At 42.7% G+C, this 26,266-nt stretch overlaps 2 protein-coding genes across 5 annotated transcripts in view; both read right to left on the bottom strand.

Moving 5' to 3' along the window:
* Positions 1–2,667: 2,667 nt before the first annotated feature.
* C6H5orf15 (chromosome 6 C5orf15 homolog) lies at positions 2,668–17,212 on the bottom strand. Its single transcript, XM_050792866.1, has 3 exons — positions 16,879–17,212; positions 6,615–7,141; positions 2,668–4,151 (listed from the first exon to the last, which is right to left on the bottom strand). Exons 1-3 carry the CDS (start codon positions 17,015–17,017, stop codon positions 4,020–4,022), a joined length of 798 nt encoding a protein of 265 aa, XP_050648823.1. The 5' UTR covers positions 17,018–17,212; the 3' UTR covers positions 2,668–4,019.
* Positions 17,213–20,678: 3,466 nt separating this feature from the next.
* Positions 20,679–26,266, bottom strand: part of VDAC1 (voltage dependent anion channel 1) — a 394,265-nt gene continuing 388,677 nt past the window's right edge. For all 4 annotated transcript variants that reach the window (XM_050792860.1, XM_050792861.1, XM_050792862.1 and 1 more), the window contains 3 exons: positions 24,640–24,790; positions 22,546–22,603; positions 20,679–21,625 (listed from right to left, as the gene is read on the bottom strand). In XM_050792860.1, the coding sequence (XP_050648817.1) occupies positions 21,534–21,625; positions 22,546–22,603; positions 24,640–24,790 (301 nt within the window). In that variant the 3' untranslated portion in view covers positions 20,679–21,533. The remainder of the gene's footprint in view (positions 21,626–22,545; positions 22,604–24,639; positions 24,791–26,266) is intronic.

Here is a 26,266-nt window from a genome sequence, read left to right as displayed (position 1 = left end):
AGGCACTGCATTAAAAAAACAAAACACCTGGATTCCTTTTACTCAGGCCCTGTGCTGCGTGCTGGGATGACAGAGTGGTTCAAGTCAGATGCTGTTTCTGCCCTTATGGTGCCCACTGGTACCAGCTGGTACAGATGGGTCTGGGATTCTTTAGGACACAGCTAGAAGAGAGATGGGCTTAAACCTCACAGGGTAGAAGCTGCTGCTTACTGGTCCAAAATCACACTCCCTTGAGCCACTTAAACAGCCTAGACAGCAGGCCATCACCACAGACGGCTACTGAGATGTGAGTCAGAAACAGCTCCAGCTCTGAGCTCCAGCGGTGCAGTTGGTTGGCGCATGGTACTTACACAGAAATAGCCCTGGCTCCATTTCCAGAATCTGTCCCAGCAACTTCCGCTCCTAACGTCAAAATGAAAACAGAATCCAGCTAATCGAAGAGAACCACCCCGTATATCCTGGCTCAGGCTGTGCTGGGTCAGGCCAGACTGACAACCTCAGGACAGCCTTCTTTTCTGTTCCCTTGGAAGACATTTGGTCCTCAAAAGACTTTTAACCTTTTGAACTTTAGCTGGGAAGGATGAACTGCTTCATGCTGAACCCAGAAGGGAGACGAACTGTCACACCAGCAAACCAGGCTGAAAGAAGGCCAAAGGGCAAAGCCAGCCCTGCTCACCCCACCCCACACGCAGGATGAGGGAGAACTGGAACATCGGCAGCAGTGCCGGCAGTGACCTCCTTCACCTTCGACAGGCAGCACCTGCTCTGATTAGAACCTGGGATTTGGAGGAAGGCATGGTATCTCATACAACTAGTGCGGGCTTTAGCTTCCTGTAGAATTGTGGATGTGCAGATAAGGACTGACACACTACACTCGGCTCTGACCCCGCACATGCTGCTGTGTACCCAGGACGTTAGTAGTATTGGACTCTATGCAGACTATGTGATCTTGTGCAGAGCTGAGTTGTCTTGGTTTTCTCCTCAACTAATTTCTCAAATACTTCATTGAATAACAATTTAAAGGGGCCTAGCAGGTGCCAGGCAGAGTAATGAGCTTGGGGCTGGAGAGGAGTAAGAGCCAGTTCCTGTTCTCAAGCAACTCACTCAGTGGGGCAAACTACACACATTCCACAAGAGCTTGCACTCACCCTCAGGAGATCACATTTAAAATCAAGGAAGCCCAGTCAAGGCATGTGGTATGGTTTAGACCCGTGTCCTGCCCAAACCTCATGTCGAATTGTAGTCCCCAGTGTTGGAGGTGTGGCCTGGTGGGAGATAACTGGATCATGGGGGTGGTTTTCTCATGGCTTAACACCATCTCCCTTGGTGCTGTTCTCAGGATAGTGAGTTCTCATGAGGGCTGGTGATTTAAAAGTGTATAGTAAGGCCAGGCACAGTGGCTCACGCCTGTAATCCCAACACTTTGGGAGGCCGAGGCGGGTGGATCACTTGAGGTCAGGAGTTCAAGACCAGCCTGGCCAACATGGTAAAACCCCATCTCTACTAAAAAAATAAAAAATAAAAAAATTAGCTGGGAGTGGTGGCAGGTGCCTGTAGTCCCAGCTACGTGGGAGGTTGAGTCAGGAGAATCACTTGAACTCAGGAGGTGGAGGTTGCAATGAGCCAAGACTGCATCACTGCATTACAGCCTTGGTGACAGAGCGAAACTCCATCTCAAAAAAAAAAAAAAAAAAAAACCAACTGTGTAGTACATTCCCCCTTACTCTCTCTTGCTCTTGCTCCTGCTCCTGTTGTATGAGACAACTGCTCCCCTTTTGTCTTTCACAATGATGGTAAGCTTCCTGAAGCCTCCCCAGAAGCTGAGCAGATGCCAGCATCATGCTCCCTCCACAGCCTGCAAAACTGTGAGCCAATTAAACTTTTCTTTATAAATTATCCAGTCCCAGGTATTTCTATAGCAATGTGAGAACAGACTAATACAACATGCCTGCCTGGCTGCCCAAATTCTAAATGTCTGTTTCTGTCTGCCCCACAAGTTCCAACACATTCCTTTTCAGCTAAGACACAGAAACGGGAGCTAAAACGTAATCCATAATACCATTAGTACCAAAATCGGGTGCAGAGCTTCTGATCTGTCCAGAAAGTGAGTCTGGGAGAAGGGAGCAGATAACACCACACAGGAGGAGGCGGCATGAGTGTTGTGAGGCTCAACCATGGCCCCTGGGTGCCTAGTCCCTAGCACTAGTGCCCAGTGCTCAAGTGCCTCCGTGAGACTCCAGCGGCATTTTTAATCAATGTATGATCTGATGCTCCAAAAGTCTGAGGCTACTTAATTGCAGCACTGTGACCTAGGTGTCCGGACCACCAGGAAGTAAGTACCCAAGAATCCCTGATCCATTAAGGGGGATGAGCCTCCACACTTGGGGAGCCTTCCATCCCAGATAGGGACCCCAGGATGCTAGAAAGAGCACACTGATTTAGCCACTTTGCTTTTCTTTGCCATCCTACTTTGCTACAGTTTCCAATAAACTTCAGTACCTAGTAAGTTGGACCTAAAGAAGAATTTACAAATGTAAGTGGAATTCACAGAGGCAGAATTGAGAGGGATACCTGCAAGTGAGTCAGGTTAGATTGCTCCCAGACATACACTACTCCCCTGTCACCACCTAAATGTCATCACTGAAATGAAACACACTCATGAAATCATAGATTTATATCTTTGCCATTTATTTTTTAAAATCTTATTCAAAATATTAAATAATAGTTTCAGATATGAAAAAAATTACTGCAATAAAATGGTTCAGGGGTGTTTCCATTGTGCTTCCCTTCCTTATTAGGAAAGTACACTCTCCGCCCAAGAGGCAGGATGGAAGGCCTTCTTCCAGCTCTACAGAAAGCGCAAGCCCACTGGCTCCCCCGGGCCCTGCTTAACATATCTTAGGGCTATGTTTTCTAAAAAGCTGTAGTTAACACTTGTAAGTTAACCATGGTTCAAATCACATATTTACATACTGATCAATTCTTTATGATAGAAAGACAAACATAAATGAAATATAGTAAATAATTTCCAGTTGCCATAAAAAACAAAGAAAAGAAAACAAGTGTGGGGGAAAAAAGGTCATTGTACACAAATATCCTTTATGTATACAAACAATTTCATTCAGGTATAATTTTAATTTGAAAGACCTAGATACAGTATTATTTAAGTGATAATGGCCCATAAGATTTATTCAAATTCACTGTAAAATAATAAACGAAGTAAACAAATCTGATACAACTTTAAACTCTGCCCATTGCTTGAAACCTTGGAGGAACCCATGCTATAATCAATTGCTAACTAAAAGTAATTGTACATGTATTTAACATTTTACCAGTTTCTACTTCTAAATTTAATATAGTAATTCCAACCAAAAAAATAGTATCTCTGTAACATTTTATCTATGTCCACTGCAAGCTGCAGAGTCTCTGTTGCCAAGATTTCTTGACACATTTAATGTTTTACCTAAAATTGTGGTCAGATTGAGCAATATCGTTATCCTAAATTATGTTTAAATTATCTAAAAATATCCAAAGCAGTTTTCTTGGAAGAAAAAAAAATACTACTCAAATCCAAAGCATTATCACACATGTCCTTGTACATTACAGTTTGGGAACACAAAAAAATGTGTGGATAAAAAATAGTATTTGAATGGCAAAGAATGAATGTGAGTCAGCAGTAACAGATATGTTAGAACTTAGTTACAAGTTTGGGATCTTTTGAAAGTAGCATCACTAATCCTTCCAAAAGAAGCGTAATAAATCTAAAACAATAAAAACTAACAGTGTAAATATAAGATAATGCTTAACTCACATTTTGGACACCTGATTAAACTCAGTTCTAAAAGTACAGATAAAAAATTATATACTCGTTTGTGACATTTAATTTCCAAAGCACCAAGGCAAAAGAGAGACCCACCTCTCATTTAAGTACCAATTGCCTATGGCAAACATCTGCACAATGTCATATAAAAAGTCAAGCAAATAAAATTACATAATAAGCAAATTCAAATCACAGTGCTTTAGAAAATATAATCATTGGTAATCTTCAAAGAAGGCATTGCCTCATTAACATTCTGATCTAGGCGATGGTATTCCACTGTTTTGGAACAAAGGCCATCACGCCATTTCCTGCTTTGAACCAGAAGAAATATCTGGAAAACAAAAGTAATTAAATAGGCAAAAGAGAAAACAGAGAATATGGTAAACATTTTTACAAGTGAAATATCTCTCTTCTAGGTTTCTAAATATAAAACACAAAATATCAACAACAAAAAAAACCTATTTTAGGCCGAGGCAGGCAAATCACTTGAGCTCAGGAGTTCAAGACCGGCCTGGGTAATATGGTGAAACCCCATCTCTACAAAAAATATAAAACTATCCAGGCATGGAGGCGCTTGTCTGTAGTCCCAGCTACTCAGGAGGCTAAGGTGGGAGGATCTCTTAAGCCCAGGAGGCAGAGATCACAGTAAGCCGTGACAGCACCACAGCACTCCAGCCTGGGTGACAAAGCAAGACCCTGTCTCAAAAAAAAAAAAAAAAAAAAAAAAAAAAAAAAGCTATTTTGCTTTCCATCTTGTAAACAAGGCTAAACAGTGCTTCTCGAATTTCAATATACACAGGAAGAGCCCAGGAATCTACTTGTTTAACAAATCCCTTAGATGTTCATAATAGAGATGGCCAAACACTAAACAGTGGGATATAATATCAGCAGCACTCAAGGTTCTGTCTACCCATAAACACTTACAAAGCTAGCAATATATCACTAAATACAAATAACCAGAACAGTTGGTTGGTTTGCTTTTTTGTGAACTATTATTAGATTCACCAATTCTCAAAGCTGGAAGGCATTTTGAAATTATCAGGTCCAGTTTCACTATTTGTCAGGTAAGGAAATCGGGGCCCCGAAGGGGAAGGTGGCTTTCAGGGTTACAAAGCAAGTTACAATAAAGTCAAGAACTGAAACTTCCTGACCAGTAAGTATTAAAAAAGGAATTGTGTGTTTAATCTCCCTTTAAGTATTTTAAAAGGCTTAACTATTCAGCTCTGGGACTGCACAGTGCCAACATGTACCCTCACACTCAATGTGATGTATCCTGTCCTAAAGGTATCTCTGTGCCTCATGTAATCCAGCAAACCGGTAACAGCACAGAAATGCTCGTCACAATATTATTTCTGAACCAAAAATTGTAAACCATGAATCCATTATGTTTTTAGCCAGGCACAGTGGCTCACGCCTATAATCCCAACTACTTGGGAGGCTGAAGTGGGAGGATTATTTGAGGCCAGGAGTTCACCAGCGTGAACAACATAGCAAGATCCTGTCTCAAATAATAATAATAATAATGTTTTTAAAGAATATTAAGGATATGGAAAATGCTCATGATTGGTCAGGTAAAATTCAAGACATAAAACTCTATGAGATAGGCGGGGTGCGGTGGCTCCCGCCTATAATCCCAGCACTTTGGGAGGCTGGAGTGGGTGGATCACTTGAGGCCAGGAGTTCGAGACCAGCCTGGCCAACACGGCAAAATCCCGTCTCTACTGAAAATACAAAAATTAGCCAGGCGTAGTGGCCCACGCCTGTAGTCCCAGTTACTCAAGAGGCTGAGGCACGAAAATTGCTTGAACCTGGGTGAACCTGGGAGGTGGAGGTTGCAGTGAGCCAAGATCGCACCACTGCACTCCAGCCCGGGAGACAAAGTGAGACTCTGTCTCCAAAAAAAAAAAAAAAAAAAACACTGTGAGATAATATTCATTAAAAATTATAACATACACCTATATGTATAAATTATGTGAACATTTATAGACCAGAAATACACCAAAATGTTAACAATGCTGAGAAGTAGTTTAAATTTTCTTTTCTAAACTCTTGTTTTCTCAATTCCCTAAAATAAACATGTAACACTTTATAACCAGAAAAAAAAATTAAAAGATCATTAAGTTCAATATTAATAAATTAAAAGACAAGTATTAACACTTTCTCCACAAGTATTCCTACTGAAGTAATGATGCCAAATTAAGACATAAACCCTTAAAAAAAAATCACTGGGTTTTGGTATTGCTCATTAAGAAATAGGACTATTTCTTTTTTTAGAAGTACATACATTCAAGCATTCTGTCTGCAGTGTGTTAAAATACACAACAGATTTACATGCTGATTAGACATCTCAATATTTTACTATGAATTTAAACTTCACTAAAAAAAAGGAAACAGGGCTGGGCATGGTGGCTCATGTCTATAATCCCAACACTTTGGGAGGCCAAGGCAGGAGGATTGCTTGAGCCTAGGAGTTCAAGACCAGCCTGGGCAACATAGCAAGACCTCGTCTCTACAAATAATAATAATTTTTAAAATTTTAATTTAATAATTTTTAAAAATTAGTCGGGTGTGGTAGTGTGCATCTGTAGTCCCACCTACTCGAGAGGCTGAGGCAAGAGAATTACTTAAGCCTAGCAGGTGGAGGCTCCAGTGAGCTGTGATTGTGCTACTGTACTCCAGCTTGGGTGACAGAGTGAAACCCACTACACTTTTTCTTGCCAAAAAAAAGAAAGAACCATGAATCATCAAAAGCATTATGACTGAAATAAAGGGCTAAAAAAAATCCCAAACTTACCTTCCTTTTGTTGTGATATGTAATGTAAACAACAGCAATGCAAAAAGCAAAAATAATAAGATGAAAAAAGAAATGGCTGTCTTCCTCTTCTATATTTGAGGATGGCATCTTAAAAGATTTCACTGACTGTTCAATTTCCATGTAACCCCTGTTTTCTTCCAAGGTGTCATCAGACTCGTCGTCGTCCCTGGGGCCCATGGTCCAGTCATAGTCTGGTTCTCCGTAATCGCCATTGTCTAGAGTGTCTTTGGCTGTGGATGGAGAACTGTTCAGCATGAGAAGATCCTCCTCCTCTATACTAGGATCTTCATTGTTATCAGCTTCCTCTTGAGACAGGGTAGTAGGCGAGGGATGAGGGGCCACAGATGCTCCTCCACTTTTCTCGGTACTCGTTGTGGGAGGGAGGGTGGTACTGATTTGGGAAATAGAAGGTTTGGTTTGGTTTTCATGTGTTAAAGCATTCACATTTGGGGTAGAAACATCTGAGTTGAGTACAGTTGGGCTCGGTGAATCAGTCCGTGATACAACTGAAACAAAGAATATTAAACTGAAATCTCCAACTTTATCTCCACCAAGCTAAAAGCATATTTACCCAAATTTTACACTAAGCATTTCTCTCTGCTAAATTCCTATAACTTTCTCGAAAACTAGTTATTAAGTCTCAATAGCCAGCAATCAGTTACATTTCTTCTTAGTCAGTTATTCTTCAGATAACTGCTTTGCTAGATACTAACAACTTAAGCAGCATAAAAGACCTACTGCATTATACAGCCTGCCACCAAAAGAAAAGAAAAAGGTCTGACTTTAGGTCACGGTGGTAAAGTCCACATACATCACCCATCCCCTCTGTTTTCATTTCATAAAGGGTGTGGACTTCAGTTATCTTGCCCAGACTCTACCTGATCCCTAGAACAGAACAGTAAGTGGCTGATTCTCACTCAAGTAGGTCCAAGAAAAGATATGGAGTTTGGACCTAAATACTTTCAACACAATATAACAAATTCAGAGGAAGCTAAAAGCAAGCTGTAGACAGTAATTCTAAGTGATACTTGAACTAGAGGACTCCCTCTCCTAAATTTAAAGAAAAAAAAAAGAAGGATCTTTACAAAGAAGAAAAAACTTCTAAAGGAGAAGCATCCGAACCTGGATGCTTCTCCTTTAAGTATTTTAAAAGGCTTAACTATTCAGCTCTGGGACTGTTCAGTGCCAACATGTACCCTCACACTCAATGTGATGTATCTTGTCCTATAGATTTCTCTTGTGCCTCATGTAATCCAGCAAACCGGTAACAGCACAGAAATGCTCATCACAATATTATTTCTGAACCAAAAATTGTAAACCATGAATCCATTATGTTTTTAGCCAGGCACAGTGGCTCACGCCTATAATCCCTGAGAGCTAAGGGACAACTAGACTATTTTAAAGATGGGGGAAGGCATGTAGGTATGGGAAATGTCACCAAATACACACACATTCTTATTTCCCTGTGCTGCTACCTACTCAGCACAGTTTACTAAAAGTAAAATTCTTTACGTAAGAAGAATTCTTATTATTATTCTATCAAGAAGAGTCAACAGAGGAAGAGTCAACAGAGGAAGATTCAACAGAGGAATCCCTGTCTCTAATTTATAATCTAAGGTAGTATCTGTTGAAGAACTTCAAGAATCTCTACTACACTGAAAAAAAAAAAAAAAGAAAAAACAAAGAAAAAAAAAAAAAAAAAAAAAAAACTCTGTCATGTGAGATCTAAACATATTCAGACTATATATATATTTGTTTGTTTGTTTGTTTGTTTTGAGATAGAGTGTTGCTCTGTCGCCCAGGCTGGAGTGCAGCGGCCCAAACTCGGCTCACTGCAAGCTCCACCTCCCGGGTTCACGCCATTCTCCTGTCTCAGCCTCCCGAGTAGCTAGGACTACACACGCCCGACACCATGCCCGGCTAATTTTTTGTATTTTTTGTGGAGACGGGGTTTTACAGTGTTGGCCAGGCTGGTCTCGATCTCCTGACCTCGTGATCCGCCCGCCTCGGCCTCCCAAAGTGCTGGGATTACAAGTGTGAGCCACCGTCCTCGGCCTCAGACAATATTTTAAAGTCTATCACATTAAACTAAAATATTTTATAGGGGTAAGATTAAACCAAGTCATTCTAGTGCTTTCACAAACATGTGCATTCACACAAGTTAACGATCCAACAGACAACCCTTTCTTCATGTGAATACACTCTGGTTTGTGTATCACAGTTGACATCTATTTTGTGTAGAAAAAAAAGAAATAGCTGGTGTCAATTGTAATGAACAGAGGATCTCAGAAAAATAATGTAGTAAGTTAGTAAACAACAACAGCAAAAAAAAAAAAAAAAAAAACCGGCCAGGCGCGGTGGCTCACGCCTGTAATCCTAACACTTTAGGAGTTCAAGGTGGGAGGATCACGAGGTCAGGAGATCAAGACCATTCCTGGCTAACATGGTGAAACCCTGTCTCTACTTAAAAATACAAAAAATTAGCCGGGCGTGGTGGCGGGCGCCTGTAGTCCCAGCTACTCCAGAGGTTGAGGCAGGAGAATGGCGTGACCCCGGGAGGCGGAGCTTGCAGTCAGCCCAGACAGCGCCACTGCACTCCAGCCTGGGTGACAGAGCAAAACTCCGTCTCAAAAAAACAAAACAAAACAAACAAACAAACAAAAAAAACCCCCAATAAATTAGTAAAACTCTTCCCCTCCCCCCCCCTTTTTTTTTTTTTTTTTTTTTGACAGGGTCTCACTTTGTTGCCCAGACTGAAATGCAGCAGCACAAACATAGCTCACTGTAGCCTCGACCTCCTGGGTTCAAGCCCCCCATGTAGCTGGGACCACAGGTACATGCCACCCTGCCCAGCTTTTTTTATTTTTCATATATTTGTCCAATGTTACATGCAATTTTTTTCTTTTTTTTTTTGAGACAGAATCTCGCCATGTTGCCCAGGCTGGTCTCGAATTCCAGGGCTCAAGAAATCCTCCCGCCTTGGCCTCCCAAAGTGCTGAGATTACAGTAAAACTCTTAAAACATTTTCAATAATTGAGTTCCTTGAAATTTTTTACTGAAGAAAAGAGAAATAAACAGGACCTACAACTGAGTACATTACTCAGAAAACTACTAACAGGAATTTCTGAAAATAATTTTTGCATTTATCACTTCAACTTAGTTATAATTCAGGAATTTATGAATTATTATTTTCTGATACATTTAATTTTCCTGCCAAAGTACAAAAAACATGTTTTAAAATAAAATTTAAAACTGAAATAACTGAGAGCCAACTAACTAAACTTTTTTTTTTTTTTTTTTTTTTTTTTTTTTTGAGACGGAGTCTCGCTCTGTTGCCCAGGCTGGAGTGCAGTGGCCGGATCTCAGCTCACTGCAAGCTCCGCCTCCCGGGTCTACGCCATTCTCCTGCCTCAGCCTCCCGAGTAGCTGGGACTACAGGCGCCCGCCACCTCGCCCGGCTAGTTTTTTGTATTTTTTAGTAGAGACGGGGTTTCACTGTGTTAGCCAGGATGGTCTCGATCTCCTGACCTCGTGATCTGCCCGTCTCGGCCTCCCAAAGTGCTGGGATTACAGGCTTGAGCCACCGCGCCCGGCCAACTAACTAAACTTTTAAAAGAACAGTTTTGCTACGGGTGAGCACCTTTAAAGGACACACGCTGCTAGGAGAGGAATGATTATAAAGAAATGTCCACCACGCAGTACAGAATTCACAGTCATCAGCAAATCCCTTCTTTCACCCTTCACTTTCTTGTTATTACTGAAACCTGACTCTCCCTTAAGGACACATTTTCCCTTCAGCCCGTTTAAGTAATAGCTGTTTTTTCTCCCACATCCTTGTACCACTGAGTCTCGAGGAGGCACAGCTCTCCTCCTCATTGCCCTTTTCAGACTATTCTCCCATTCTCCTCCCTAAATGCCTCCAGCTTTGATTCTCTTATCTTAAGCTATCATCCACTAACTTACTTTCATCCACCAACTCCAAGGTCATGGCCCCTAATTCTTAATGATCTTTAGCTCCTGGCTCTAGAATTCACTCTATCTAAGAAAAGTACTCCTGCCTTGATTTCAAAATCTTTGACCTCCTCTCTTCTCATGACCTAACCCTCCTCTTTACCTCAGCCACTCACTCCCAGAGTCATTATCTATTATCACAACTCTTCCATAATCTCAATTTCTTGAATTCTACTTGCTGACATGACCTCCTATCCTTCCAGTTCATTCCTGGTATTCTCAATCCATCAACACCTCCAACCCTCTGATCTTCATTCCTTTACGGTCACCACCAAACCTTGCCCAATACACTCTCTTATCTCTTTATTCAGATTCAATTCTGTGTCAGCTATTATAATTGCTTTATAATCACTCTCTTACATCCATCGTCAATTCCCTTCCCCTTTGTCCACTTTGACCCATTCACTTGGTGAGACTACACTCATCCCTATTTATTAATAAATCAAACTCTCTGAATACTCACATCTGCACCCAACAGCTGAACATGGCTGGAAAAAATATACAACCATGCCACTGTTTTCATTTCATTTTCAATTCAACACCAAAGATTCAGGTATACGTTTAAAGTTGTTGGCAATTAAAATTGCTGGCAATTATATTTTCCTAGTCCACTTACCCTTCTACTCTCTTAGGACACCAGTCACATTTTCCTCTATCCACAAACTTCAAATGTCTTCTCTGTTACCCTCATTTTCAACTGATGACATCACTTCCTAACTTTTCTGGGAAAAATTAAAAGAACTTCCAAGAACTACCAGAATTCTAGACTCATAAATCCAACCACCTACTTGACATCGCCTCTTGGATGTTTGACATTGACATTAATATGTTCAAAATGAATTCTGGCTGGCTTTCAGGAAGACAAACACACTCTTCCTTATTTCTCCCACTAATAACAACGAAAAGCTCTGGATATTATGTATAAAATAACACAAGAACACTCTGAAAGTTGGAAAGAACTGGGTAGAACCGTTAGAGACCTCAGGATATGTGAAACAACATGGTGGTGACTTCCTTGGGTTTTTCTTTTTATTTCATATATCCCAGGTTAAAGACAAAAAATAAAATGGCAGACTTCATCCCTAACATATCCACAGTGCATTAAATATAAATGACCTAAATACATCAGTTAAAAAACAGAGATTGGCAGACTCAACTATATGATATCCATAGAAAGTTTTATTTTATTTTATTTTATTTTATTTTATTTTATTTTATTTTATTTTATTTTATTTTTTGAAACGGAGTCTCACTCTATCACCCAGGCTGGAGTGCGGTGGCCGGATCCCGGCTCACTGCAAGCTCTGCCTCCCGGGTTTACGCCATTCTCCTGCCTCAGCCTCCCGAGTAGCTGGAACTACAGGCGCCTGCCACCTCGCCCGGCTAGTTTTTTTGTATTTTTTTAGTAGAGACAGGGTTTCACCATGTTAGCCAGGATGGTCTCAATCTCCTGACCTCGTGATCCGCCCGCCTCGGCCTCTCAAAGTGCTGGGATTACAGGCTTGAGCCACCGTGCCCGGCCTTTATTATTTTTTTGAGACAGGGTCTCACTTTGTCAACCAGGCCGAAGTGCAGTGGCACAAACACATTTATAGCAGCTTTATTCTTAATAGCCAAAAACTGTAAACAATCAGGCATCCTTCAACAGATAAATAAACAGTGTAGTCTATCTATACCATAGAATATTACTCAGCAATGTAAAGGAACAAACGACCAGAACCAGTGGCTCACACCTGTAATCTGGGCACTTTGGGAGGCTGAGGTGGGTGGATCACAAGGTCAGGAGTTCGAGACTAGCCTGGCCAACATGGTGAAACCTCGTCTCTACTAAAAATACAAAAATTAGCCGGGTGTGGTGGTGTGCACCTATAATCCCAGCTACTCAGGAGGCTGAGACAGGAGAACTGCTTGAACCCAAGAGGCAGAGGTTGCAGTGAGCCGAGATAGCGCTACTGCACTCCAGCCTGGGCGACAGAGCGAGACTCTGTGTCAAATAATAATAATAACAATAAAAATTTTAAAAATTAAATTAAAATTTAAAAAGGAACAAACTATTGACACATGCAACAACCTAGGTGGATCTTCAGAGAATTATGCTGAGTGAAAAGAGTCAATCCCAAAAGTTACAGACTGTATGATTCCATTTATGTAAGATTCTCAAAATTACCAACTTATACAAATGGATAATTTGTGGTTGCCAGGAGTTCAGGAAGGGTGAGGTAGGAGGAAAGTGGGGTGGCTTCGTAAGGGCAATCTGAGATACCCTTATGGTGATGGTAATGCCCCGTATTTTGACTGTACCAACGTTAATATCCTGGTCGTGATATTGCACTATTGTTTTGAAAGATGTTACTATTAGGAAAACTGGGTAGGGGATATGCAGGATCTCTATATTATTTCTTACAACTGCAAGTGAATCTATAATTATCTCAAAATAAAAAGTTTAAATAAATTCCTATGACCCACTCAAAAAACAAAAAAAGACTTGTTCTACCTAGTCTCCATCTCGATTAATGGCAACTACATCTTTCTAGTTACTAAAACTAAAAACCTTGGAGTTGTCATTTTTTTAACATCCCACATCCAATCTGTTATTCTAACAAATGCAGCATTTAAGGGCTTTTCACCCTCCACTGCTCCTGCCTGGTCCAAGTAACCGTTATCTCACATGGATTATTACAATAGCCTCCTAATTAATCTGCCTGCTTCCACCCTAACCTCTACTGTCTATACTCAACACAGCAGCCAGAGTCATTCTGTAAAAACCAAATGTTACTCCTGTACTTAAGACCCTCCAGGGCCATCCATTTCTCTCAAAAGGGAAAGTTTTCATAATAGCCTTCAAGATCCTACATGACCTGGCCCCCATTACCTCACTCTCATTATCTTACTAATCTCCCTAACAGTTCTATCCCCATTACCTACTTAATAGATAGCAGACACTCAATATTTATTAAATATGCTCTTGACTCAACTCTCACCATAAATCTTACCACAAATCCCACACCACATCCCACATAGTATCTATGCACCTACTGCACTCCCTCAAGAGGCCATCCCATGGTTCCCAGCAAAACGCCACTCATTCTTCTAAGGATACCTCCAATATCACCCTATTCATTGTTTAACTCCAATACCTAGCACCAAGTAGGAGCAGAATATGTATTAGTCAAGCAGTAAAATCTTGAAAGTAATACACAAATACAGCACAAGAAAAACCAAATAATTGATCTGAAACATGTAACACAAAGGCTATCAACTTCCTCGAACTCCTCTCCTTCACATCAGAGAAGTTGATTAAGTCAGATATAAAGAGTATTCAGAACAAAGGTACAACTCTGACTTTATGGATTTAACTGTTGACCTTCTACAAGCATATAAATAAGACTTCTAAATCTTCCCTTTCCTAATTGATAGTTGAAGTTTGACATTTTAAAAATACAGCTTAGGCCAGACACGGTGGCTCACACCTGTAACCCCAGCACTTTGGGAGGCCGAGGCAGGCGGATCGCTTAAGCTCAGGAGTTCAAGACCAGCCCGGCCAACATGGCAAAACCCTATCTCTACAAAAATACAAAAATTAGCTGGGCACGGTGGCAAGCACCTGTGGTCCCAGCTATTCAGGGGGCTGAAGTGGGAGCACTGCTTGAGCCCAGGAAGCAGAGGTTGCAGTGGGCCAAGTTTGTGCCACTGCACTCCAGCCTCGGCCATAGAGCAAAACCATGTCTCAAACAAACAAAAAAGGCCAGGCACAGTGGCTCAGGCCTGTAATCCCAGCACTATGGGAGGCCAAAGCGGGCAGATCACGAGGTCAGGAGATGGAGACCATCCTGGCTAACATGATGAAACCCCGTCTCTACTAAAAATACAAAACTAGCCAGGTGTGGCATACACCTGTAGTCCCAGCTACTCAGGAGGCTGAGGCAGGAGAATCACTTGAACCCGGGAGGTGGAGGTTGCAATGAGCCGAGATTGTGCCACTGCACTCCAGCCTGGCAACAGACTCAAAAAAAAACACCTTTCTAAATTTCATTCTCCCCTTCCACTGGTCCGTTTTTAAAAACTGCCCTAAAATAAAACTATATCAGCATTTATTAAACTTAAGAATGTAGAGGACCCCCGAGAACTCATTCACACAATGGTTTGAGAAACAACGCCTTAAAAATGAAATGCATTATACATTAAGTTTAGGTGATCATCTGGGGACAATATAATGGCAAATGTAGAGAAGCAGGCATTTTTGAAATGGCATGACCAAGAGTTAATCACTCAGTGAGCTGAACTGCTTATGTTAATTTTTCAGACTTTATCAAAACAAAAACATAAAACAAAAATTCTTACAGACTGACAAGCATATAACCAAGCACTGACATTTTTTAAAACCTAATATAGAACAAACTTAAATAAATCTAATGTAGTTTACAATCTACTTTTGTAAAGTCACTTGAAATTTGGAACTCAACACATTCTAGACTAATTTTCTTACTATAGGAATGACTACTTTGAAATTATAAGGTATATTTACAAAAAATACTTATATCCCAAGCTACACTAGTGCAGTGGAGCTGCTCGCTTATTAAAACCATGTATGTTCGTTTTCATTTAGGTTCTTTCCAGGACAGAATCATTTGAATTTATGACATTTTAAACTGGTATATGTAAAGACTTAATTTAAAAGATAAAGATTCTCTAAAATGACTCAGTATAGTTAGAACAATATTTATAGGTCTCTAACAAATAAAAGCAAAGACTAAAGGACACTTAACACTCCCCATTCTGCCTCACTGCTTGCCCAATTTTCAACCACCTCTTAGGGGAAAAAAGCTGTTTCTGAAACTACAGTTGCCAGATATATACCCCTTAAGCATTCCAGCAGGAAATATAAACGTCTGTGTTTTATTTTTCTTAGATGATTAAATGGCCAAAACAATTAAGCTACTTAAGTTCTTTAGGAATGGAAACATCTGCATCAACCAGGGAAATCCTCATTACATTTCACTAATGATGAAAGGGCCTTGGGAAATGGACAGCAGTCCTTCCTCAGAGACTGCAAAGACTTCTGAGAGGGCGTCCAGTTAGCAACACTGAAATGTTGCTGAGGAAACATAGGTATGTACCCACAGTACTGTAGCAGAGGAATGTAGGGCTGGACAGGTCCTGTTGGCAAGAAAGAAAACACTATACCAGGTCATACTGTTTTGCAGCTGAAAATTCAGCTTTTAGGGAGAAACGCAGGATTGTGTCTTGGCCTGAAACAAAAATGGAACTACTAAACAAAATACCGTTTAATCCTTACAAGTTCTTATTAGTGGATTTTTCCCACCAAGTATCAGACACTGGTTTACAGATTTCCTAATTTCTCAATAAAAGCCTTCAATCTCTTGATTTCGCCATACAACATTTGCAAGAAATGAAAACTTTTATCAATCAAATCCTACAGATTCAATAAAATGAGGCAGGGTTATCCTGGTTAACCCAGAACACAGGGAAGAGGAATCATGATCTCCCTTGTCCCCAAACTCCTCTCCACCTCCCAGGCCTTCAGAGGCCCAACGGCCCAGTACTCTGAATCTTTATCAAACACCAGAACCTCCCAGGCCTCAAATATGCACCAGTACCCGAAGACAGCGCTTTCCTTTTCACTTTCCCTCTCGGAAATATTCCATTGGCTCAGTTCAGTCACTGGATTACTGCCCCTGCCCGCCTCGGTCTTTACCACTGACCTCTCCCATTCTGGAAAATCCCCACCTCTCCTTGGTCCTGCAAGATTCCCGAGTCCCCCAATCTCAGGACCCTTTCCAGACACCACATCCCCAGACCCGGCCATCTCCTCAGCTCCTGTCACTACTCTCTCTTCTACAGTCTCCTAACTTTCCGATCCAAGAAATTTTGGAGACCCCACCACTGCCATTCCTTGTGGCAGCCCATTCTTCAACGATCTCTAGGCGCCAACACCACTCCTCCCTTCCCGCCCATCTACACATCCTGCTCCCTGCTCCCAGGGTCCCTGCATCTCTCAGGGACCCCACTGCTCAGGCCCTTTGGAGACCCTACCACCTTGGACCCCTTCAGACACCATACTCTCCTTTCTCAGGCCCGCGGAGACCCTGCCCCAACCAGACACTGCTCCTGACACTCGGAAGTGCCCTTTCCCTGGCCCAGCCTGTCTCCTGGACTGCCCCCGAGCCCTCCCAGCCTTGCTAAGCCCGCACGGCCGCCGCGCCCCCTTTACCACTGGATAGAGCAGCGGACACAAGCAGGAGCGCCAAGACCAGCGGCCGCGCCAACCCCGCAAGGGCTTGGATGGCCGACCCGGGCAGCAGTTTCGCTTGTTCTGACCCCCTCATCCTCTTCAGGACGACAGCGGCCATAACGGACTCGGCTGGGAGCCTGCGCTGTTGCTAGGCTTTACGCCATGACGTCAGACGCCGCGGCCCTCGGCACTTACGGCCCAGCGTGGTGACGTCGAAGCCTAGAGACGTGCTCTGGAAACCGGAATAAAAAGAAAGGATTTCGGGGAGGAAGGAGTTGCAGTTGGCGAGTGTGGGGGCTGCTACACACTCGGCTGCGGGTTAAAGGTAGAATGTAACATGCTTAAGAGGGCCAAAGCGAGCCCCTCCCTGCCGCCTGCGTGATTGGGTACTATACAGCCAAAAAAAGCGTTTTTAGCCATTTTAAAAAAGAAGATCAAGCTGTAGAATAGGCTGATCACGAAAGCGAAGTAACTAACTGCTCTTCCTCTCTCAAAGGCGAAAGAAACACAAATGTTAACTTTGTGTTTGGGTGATGGGATTATAAGTAATTTTTAATAATCTTTCCCCACAATTATTTATTTTTTTCAACAAAAGATTTAGCACCTCTCCCTATTTAAGATACAGCAGTGAACAAAACGAACCCCCAGCCTTGGTAGAGTTTATTTTCTTGTGAGGGCGACTGTGGTATAAAATACACACTATACAAGATGATAAAGATATTATGGACCGGCCCGAGTGCAGTGGCTCCCAGCACTTTGGGAGGCCGAGGCAGGCGGATCACCTGAGGTCAGGAGTTCGAGACCAGCCTGGCCAATATGTAGAAACGCCGTCTCTATTAAAAATACAAAAATTAGCCAGGCGTGGTGGCGCGTGCCTGTAATCGCAGCTAAACTGAGAAGGCTGAGGTAGGAGAATCGCTGTAACTCGGGAGATGGAGGCTGCAGTGAGCCGAGATGCCACTGCACTCTAGCCTGGGCCACAGAGAGAGACTCTTGTCTCAAAAAAAAAAAAAAAAAAAAATTGTGGAGGAAAGGTAGGTAGCTAGGAAGTAGGGGTAAGGGGCTGCCATTGAAAATAACTTCGATTTCCTAAAATAAGCTTCTCTTTTTAAATTTTGTTACTTCAAATCCCCAGTATATAAAAATGCAAACTTACAAACTTCCAAGAAGTTCACCTAGGGCCCTGGCACCATACTTTGCTCTGTGTGTACGTTCTGTGAATGTCTCCTTAATAAACAGATACAGGCTTCAATTCATAAAAGTTCCATCTGATCAATTTCAGGAAAATCAATGTGACGGTTAAGCAAGACATTTATTGTACCCACAGCTTCACCACTCTGGTCTCTATGACTCCCTGCGAAGATTGCTGTCAGCCCACAGAGACACAGCTGAGCTGCCTCTCTAAAGGGCCTGTGTTCTACTCCTGAATCTGGTTTCCCCTAAGCTTTTATCTCACCCTGGTGACAGCTCAGAAACACACACACTCTGTGTTAAGAAAACTAAGAAGTCATTCATCTGCACATTTCCCGAAATCCCCCAGAAGCCCACATAGACTGAATGGTGTCCTTATTGGAAACTCTCCACCTTAGCCAAGGTGCAAAGTCCTCCCAGTCCCCCAGGAGCTTCCCTTCTTTGAGCTGTACTCAAGTTTTCTGTAAAACCACTCAGTTCAACAAATGAGTTTCTCAATCTTAGTTTCTGCTTGTTGACTTTAAAGTTCATCTATAATAAACACACTGAAGTCCTCTTCCCTGACTCATTGTCCACTTTGTCCATTTGTGTCCACTTTGTCCATTTGTGTCCTCATACCAGATTGTCTCAGTTCTCTTAACTGGTGAGGTATTATGAACTCAAGGCATTTTGCACAATGATATTCCAACATGCTGCATGCAACAGGCAGACAATAAGTAACTAGTGAGGGAAATATTTCCTCATACTCAAGAGAACGCTTTATACATTTTTAAATATTTTAGGGCCAGGCATGGTGGCTTGTGCCTGTAATCTCAAGTACTCAGGAGGCTGAGACGGGAGGATCACTGGAGCCCAGGAGTTCAAGACTACAGTAAGCTATTATTATGCCACTGCACTTCAGCCTGGCTGACAGAGTGAAACTCTGTATCTAAAATATTTTAATACTGTAGTTGGCCGGGCACAGTGGCTCACGCCTGTAATTCCAATACTTTGGGAGGCCAAGGCGGGCGGATCATGAGGTCAGGAGATCAAGACCATCCTGGTAACATGGTGAAACCCTGTATCTACTAAAGATACAAAAAATTAGCCAGCCGTGGTGGCAGGTGCCTGTAGTACCAGCTACTCGGGAGGCTGAGGCAGGAGGATGGCGTGAACCTGGGAGGCGGAGGTTGCAGTGAGCCAAGATCACGCCACTGTACTCCAGCCTGGGCAACAAAGCAAGATGCCGTCTCAAAAAAAAAAAAAAAAAAAAAAAAAAAAACCTGTACCTGACATCTGACTAGATGTACCCAGCAACCACTATGTGCCATAATCTCTGGACAAATTCTATGAACATTCACTTAGAAATAGCTGCAAGTTCCTGAAGACAGTATGTCAAATACTGAGACCCACAGTTTTTGGGTGATCAGTTGCATAAAATGCTAAAAATAGACGGTTCTTGTTTTGAATGTCACTTTCAAACATAGAAAAAAAAATTCTGCTGAAAAATCATGAATGTAAAAAAATGTTCGTATTTGTTGAAGCTGGATCATGCATAGAGTTTATTACTATTCTTTGTGTTTGAAATTTCCACAATCGGCCAGGCGAAGTGGCTCACACCTGTAATCCCAGCACTTTGGGAGCCCAAGGGCGGATCACCTGAGGTCAGGAGTTCGAGACCAGTCTGACCAACATGGAGAAACCCCGTCTCTACTAAAAATACAAAATTAGCCAGGTGTGGTGGCACATGCCTGTAATCCCACCTACTCGGGAGGCTGAGGCAGGAGAATCACTTGAACCCAGGAGGCAGAGCTTGCAGTGAGCCAACATTGTGCACCATTGCACTCCAGCCTGGGCAACAAGAGCGAAACTCCATCTCAAAAAAAAGAAAAAAAAAAAAAATTCCACAATCAAGTTATTAAAAATATATAAATCTATGGGAGAATTCCAAAATCACCCATTCCAAAATCACATGACCCATATGGAGGGACCTACAAATATGAAAGGATATTACCAGTGATTAGGTTACTTTACCTGGCAGTGAACTTGAAGAAAGAGCGATTACCGTTGGTGGGCTAACCTGATCAGGTGAGTCCTTAAAAGCTTTGGGGCTCTTCCTGGAGGAGACTGGAAGTGTGAGAGGGATTTCACATGAGGGAGTTTTTCTGTTTCTGGCTTTGGCGATGTAGGGGACCACGTGGCAAGGAATGCTGGTGTCCTCTAAGCACTGAGAGTGCCTCAGCCAACAAAGAAAGAGGGACTTCTATCCTACAACTGAAAATAACTGAATTCCACCACAACGCTGTAAGCCTGGAAGAGGACACCAAGCCCCTAGATAAAATGAGAAGACAGCCTAGTCGACACCCTAATTTCAGCATCGTGAGAACCTAAGCAGAGCCCAGGTAGGCATGCATACCTGCCTGGCTTTGACCTGCAGAACTGTAAAATAAATGAGTGTTGTTTTAAGCAGCTAAATTTATGGTAATCTGTAATACAGCGAGTGAAAACGAATAATATATAATACATACACAGAGCATGGAGACAAAAAACAAATCTAAATAAATGCCCTATTTATTTATATTTTATTAATAAAGACAACAGAAGGAGGATGAGGTTTCAATATTTTATTCAAGTTTTTTTTAAGTGATGTTAATTACAGCATTTGAAGGGGAGGATCTAATTCCACACAAAATGGAAGACTCTAAAATGTACCCATTAAACTGCTAAAAAACAAATTGAGTGGTGAGAATACAACAGAAGTCCAATTTAGATTCTGAGTGTTGTCACCATGTGATTACGATCACACAGACACTTCCAAGCTTATAGCTGGAGCTCCTGGAAGCTATTTCATACTCTGGTGCAAGGGCAAAAAAAACACAACACAAGAAGGAATAAGTCCTGAATTACTGGCTTCATCACATCCACCTTCTCCACCCCAAAATGGCACAAAAGAAACAGTGACCACACCCTGCAGACCTTTTGGTGTAAAAGAGGTGACGATGAACTGGGGTGGGAACAGGTCATGAAGATCTGTCCAAAAAAGTCCCATTCAGGTGAGTTTGTACACACAATCAAGCAGCGAGCCTCTCATCAATTAGGGTTAGGAAACCAAGGTTCGATTCTCAGGAAATCACAATTTCATTCATTTACTCAATATGAATTTACAAAGTGCCTACATACTATCAGCTTCCACTTGCAGCCATTTCTAGATAAAAAAGAAACCTGGCATCTCAGAGGGGCCACCAAGCTCCCCCCGAGTCTACCACTGAAAGGACCTTTTTTGGAAATGGGTTTCTTCTGTACCTCTGGAAGGGTAACATCTTAAAGCTGAATCATCTTTAACCTGGAGGGCTAACATATTTAGCAATACTTGCATCCCAGACATACAACATTAAGATACACTAAATTCTGAAGGTAGCTATGCTGCAAAATAGTTTAAAATTAAACAATTGTACAGTATTCATTTATGCTTGAAATTCCAGTCCTAGACCAAGCTTGTGGCCACCAGCATTGACGTTCTTGCCATCCAGAAGAGCTGACAGTGTCAGTTTGATACCTGCAGGGAGAAAAATGAGGGAGAGGAGAGGAGGAGGAATGGAGGAAAGAAATGACAAGAAAGATTAACAACAAATTCAGAACCTGTTCCAGATATTATCAGCAGGGTCCACATGGCCCTTCAATCCTTGTTACTTAGCACTATCTGACCAACAGGTATCCTAGAGTGGGCTTATAAAACAACTAATTATCCCACCGCCCAGAGAGCCTACCCAAATCTACTTCTGGAACCCCACTTTCCTTTTTCCTCTCACTGTTCCCCTGGTACAATTAGTCTCTAGTACTGGTAGCATACAGTAAGCTTTTTTGGCAATCATCCCTTTAAATGAAACCTCAATCCTGAATCCAACCTAAGGTCTTACATGTTCATGTTCAGTGTACACACATGGGTAGTGTGCATGCACATCCACAGATGCACACAACAAACTGACCTTCCCTGGAATAACCTGATTCAGGAAGTAGCTGGTAATCTTAGATTTCCAGGGTTCAAAGGTGGTTATATGCTAGAACTAGAATACATCATGGACTGGCCTAGCCAACTGTGCAGAGGAAACCTGCAAACCACTTTTCCTATTTCTTTGTCTTTTTACAGTGGGACTGATTTATAAGTTAGTTTTGAGAATCTGCCAGAAATAAGTATCAAGCATTATGTACACATTGGAAAAAAGGACGGAAGAAAATAGCAAAGAATATATGTTAGCCTCAGCCTTTTTCCTCCTGCTTGCCACATCTCATATTCTCCAAATGTTTTATAATGACCCCATACTCCTTTATAAACATTTAATTATACTTTATATATACGCATTTATATATACCCACTGTATTATATAAACATTTTATAAACAATGACATAAATCAGCAAACCAGCACCACAATTTTTTTTAAGACAAAGAACCGATTTCACACACAAGCAACACATACCTGGCTTTAGAGTCTGAGTGTATCCTAAACCTATCAGGCTGGAGTTGTTCACTTTAGCCTAGTCAAGGAAATGACAAAACAGAGAAAACATTAAGTATAATACTTTGCGCTTCCATCTCCAAAATTAATAAGAGCTTTTTAGTCAACCAACCTTTGACTTCAGAATCAAATTTTTTTATGACCATCTTGTTCACGAGATTCATTAAATTCAATACAAAATATATCAATTTTAGGTGCATACTTTCCTGTTCAAATGGTGTTCTGAGATCTGACACCCCTCGTAAGAACAAAGCAGAGAGAAGGAAGGCCTCTTAGGGGCCCATGTCCTTTTGCTCATATAAATAATGAGGCTCCTTTTCTCTTGTTTTTAAGTGCCTGTTAAGGGAGCCAAATTCGGTTCTAGTTTAGGAGACTTAAAATGGGCTGTCCATAAATTACAGAAATCAGTACAGGCACCATTCTGCAACATGAGATTCCCTCATTCCACCCCAAAGAGATACAACCTCCAGTGCCCTGTGACAAGAGAAATGAGCCCAATAGGATTTACTGCAAAAACTGGGAAGTAGTTTGAGGGCCTGTGAGCAATGCCAGAGAGTCTGCAAGATGCCAACTGACTACTGATTTCTTAATATGCAATGCAGGAGCTGAAAAGGAGAATGAAAAGTGGGGGGTGGGGGGAATTATCAATTAGAACCCTAGATTTCAGAGTGCCCCTTTTAACAGTCTGCTTTATAGAACAGGAACTGGTATTAATGGAAGAGGCTCAACAGTAAGCCAGTCTGGCTCAAATCCAGTCCCCAGCACTTTCCTGGTGTGTTCCTTTGGGCAAGTTACTCACCTTTCTAAGCTTCTAGTTCCTCATTTGTAAAAACAGAGATGATTGGGTGGGGGCCATGGCTCATGCCTGTAATCCCAGCATTTTGGGAGGCCGAGGCAGGCAGATCACCTGAGGTCAGGAGTTCGAGACCAGCCTGACCAACATGGTGAAACCCTATCTATACTAAAAATACAAAAACTAGCCAGGTGTGGTGGTAGGTGCCTGTGGTCCCAGCTACATGGGAGGCTGAGGCAGAAGAATCACTTGAACCTGGGGGACGGAGGTTGCGCAGTGAGCTGAGATCGTGCCACTTGCACTCCAGCCTGGGCAACAGAGGGTGACTCCGTCTCAAAAAAAAAAAAAAAAACAGAGATGATTGGCCAGGAATGGTGGCTCATGCCTGTAATCCCAACAACATTTGGAAGGTTGAGGTCGGAGGACAGCTTGAGCCCAGGAGTTTGAGACCAGCCCAGGCAACAGAGCAAGACACTGTCTCTACTAAAAACATTTTTAATTAGCCAGGCATGGTGGTGTGCCTGTAGTCCCAGCTACCTGGGAAGCTGAGGTGGCAGGATTACTTGAGCACAGGACGTTGAGGCTGCAGTGAGCTGTAATTACACCACTGCATCCAACCTGGGCAACTAAGCAAGACTCTGTCTCAAAAAAACAAGAAATAAAAAAACCCAGAGATGATTAAAAAAACAAAGCACCTATTTCAAATGGGATTAAACACAGTAGTCTATACATAAAAGGCTCTGCACAGTGCCTGGTACCCATAAGAAGTACTAGTAGTATGATCACTGTACTCATTTGGAACTCTTTTCAAAGTGAGAACATCTCTCACTTTGTTTTTGTTTTTTGAGACGGAGTCTTTTTTTTTTTTGAGATGGAGTCTCGCTCTGTCACCCAGGCTGGAGTGCAGTGACATGGTCTCGGCTCACTGCAACCTCCGCCTCCCGGGTTCAAGCAATTCTCCTGCCTCAGCCTCCCGAGCAGCTGGGATTACAGGCGCCTGCCACCACACCCGGCTAATTTTTGTAGTTTTAGTAGAGACGGGGTTTTGCCATGTTGGCCAGGCTGGTCTCAGACTCCCGACCTCAAGTGATCTGCCTGCCTTGGCCTCCCAAAGTGCTGGGATTACAGGCGTGAGCCACCGCACGCAGCAGCATCTCTCACTTTGAATAAGCTGAAGCACAGCACTCCAGCAAACCTGAAGGACTCCAACGTAAAGAGCAGATGGGCCTGCCTGTGAGATGCGTGATTCCACAGATACCCACCGAGAAGCAGGCGTCAGGGTCAATCTGATACTTGGCTGCTATTCCGAAGCGCGTGTTACTGTTTCCTGCCGTCCAGGCGAGATTGACAGCAGTCTCCAACTTCTTGTTCACTTTCTGGTAAATAGAGCCGCCAAACTCTGTCCCGTCATTCCTGCAAACAAGCACAGCACAGATGCTGAGCTTCCCAGGGAGGCGAGCTGCAGCCCAGACAGATCCACCCAAGTCTCCCAGAAGACAGGGATGCCAGAAACGGACTGAACCAATACTGGTATTAAGGGAAGTCAGAAGTTCACCAAATTTCACAAAACAGGCACTAAATTACAGGAAGTCTGGTAAGTATAGAACAGGCACCTGGCCAGGCACACTGGCTCACGCCTGTAATCCCAGCACTTTGGGAGGCCAAGATGGGCAGATCACTTGAGGTCAGGAGTTTGAGACCAGCCTGGCCAACATGGTGAAACCCTGTCTCTACTAAAAATACAAAAATTGGCTGGGCTGGTGCCACACGCTTGTAATCCCAGCTACTCAGGAGACTGAGGCAGGAGAATTGCTTGAACCCGGGAGGCAGAGGTTGCAGTGAGCCGAGATTATGCCACCGCACTCCAGCCTGGGTGACAGAGCAAGACCTTGTCTCAAACAAAAAAAGAAAAAGCCGGGGAAGAAGGGGCACATGGTGACTCATGCCTGTAATCCTAGCATTTTGAGAGGCCGAGGCAAGAGGACCGCTTGAGCCCAGGATGTAGCTTGGGCAACACAGCAAGATCCTGTCTCTATAACGAAAAAAAAAAGAAAAAAGAAGCAGGCCAGGCGAGGTGGCTCACGCCTATAATTCCAGCACTTTGGGAGGCCAAGGCGGGCGGATCATGAGGTCAGGAGATCGAGACCATCCTGACTAACACAGTGAAACCCCGCCTCTACTAAAAATACAAAAAATTAGCCGGGCATGGTGGCGGGCGCCTGTAGTCCCAGCTACTTGGGAGGCTGAGGCAGAAGAATGGCGTGAACCCAGGTGGCAGAGCTTGCAGTGAGCCAAGATCACGCCACTGCACTCCAGCCTGGGTGACAGGGCGAGACTCCGTCTCAAAAAAAAAAAAAAAAAAAAAAAAAAAAAGAAAAGCAGCAAGTAGAGCACTGAGATTCTTAGGGATTTATTTTTACTGCTACTGATGTTATTACTTTTATAAATAATTCTACCAGAAAAATGGCACGGAAGTCCGGGTACGGTGGCTCATGCCTATAATCCCAGCACTTTGGGAGGGGAAGGCAGGCGGATCATTTGAGGTCAGGAGTTCAAGACCAGCCTGGCTAAGACGATGAAACGCTGTCTCTACTAAAAACATAAAAATTAGCTGGGCATGGTGGCGGGCGCCTGTAATCCCAGCAACCTGGGAGACTGAGGCAGGAGAATCATCTGAACCCAGGAGACAGAGGTTGCAGTGAGCTGAGATCATACCACTGCACTCCAGTCTGGGCAACAGAGACTCTGGCTCAAAAAATAAAAATAAAAAATGGTATGGAAAGAGAAGAAAATGAGAAAAGAACACAGCCAGAAATGGCAAGAAAGGCAGGGCTGCATATATGACTCAGAAGGCAAGTTAGAGCCCTTGGCACAACCTGCTGCAGCCAC

Source organism: Macaca thibetana, chromosome 6 (assembly GCF_024542745.1).
Source record: "Macaca thibetana thibetana isolate TM-01 chromosome 6, ASM2454274v1, whole genome shotgun sequence".
NCBI lineage: Eukaryota > Metazoa > Chordata > Mammalia > Primates > Cercopithecidae > Macaca > Macaca thibetana.
The sequence above is the reverse complement of the archived record's forward strand: the minus strand, read 5'-3'. Positions and strand labels throughout refer to the sequence as shown.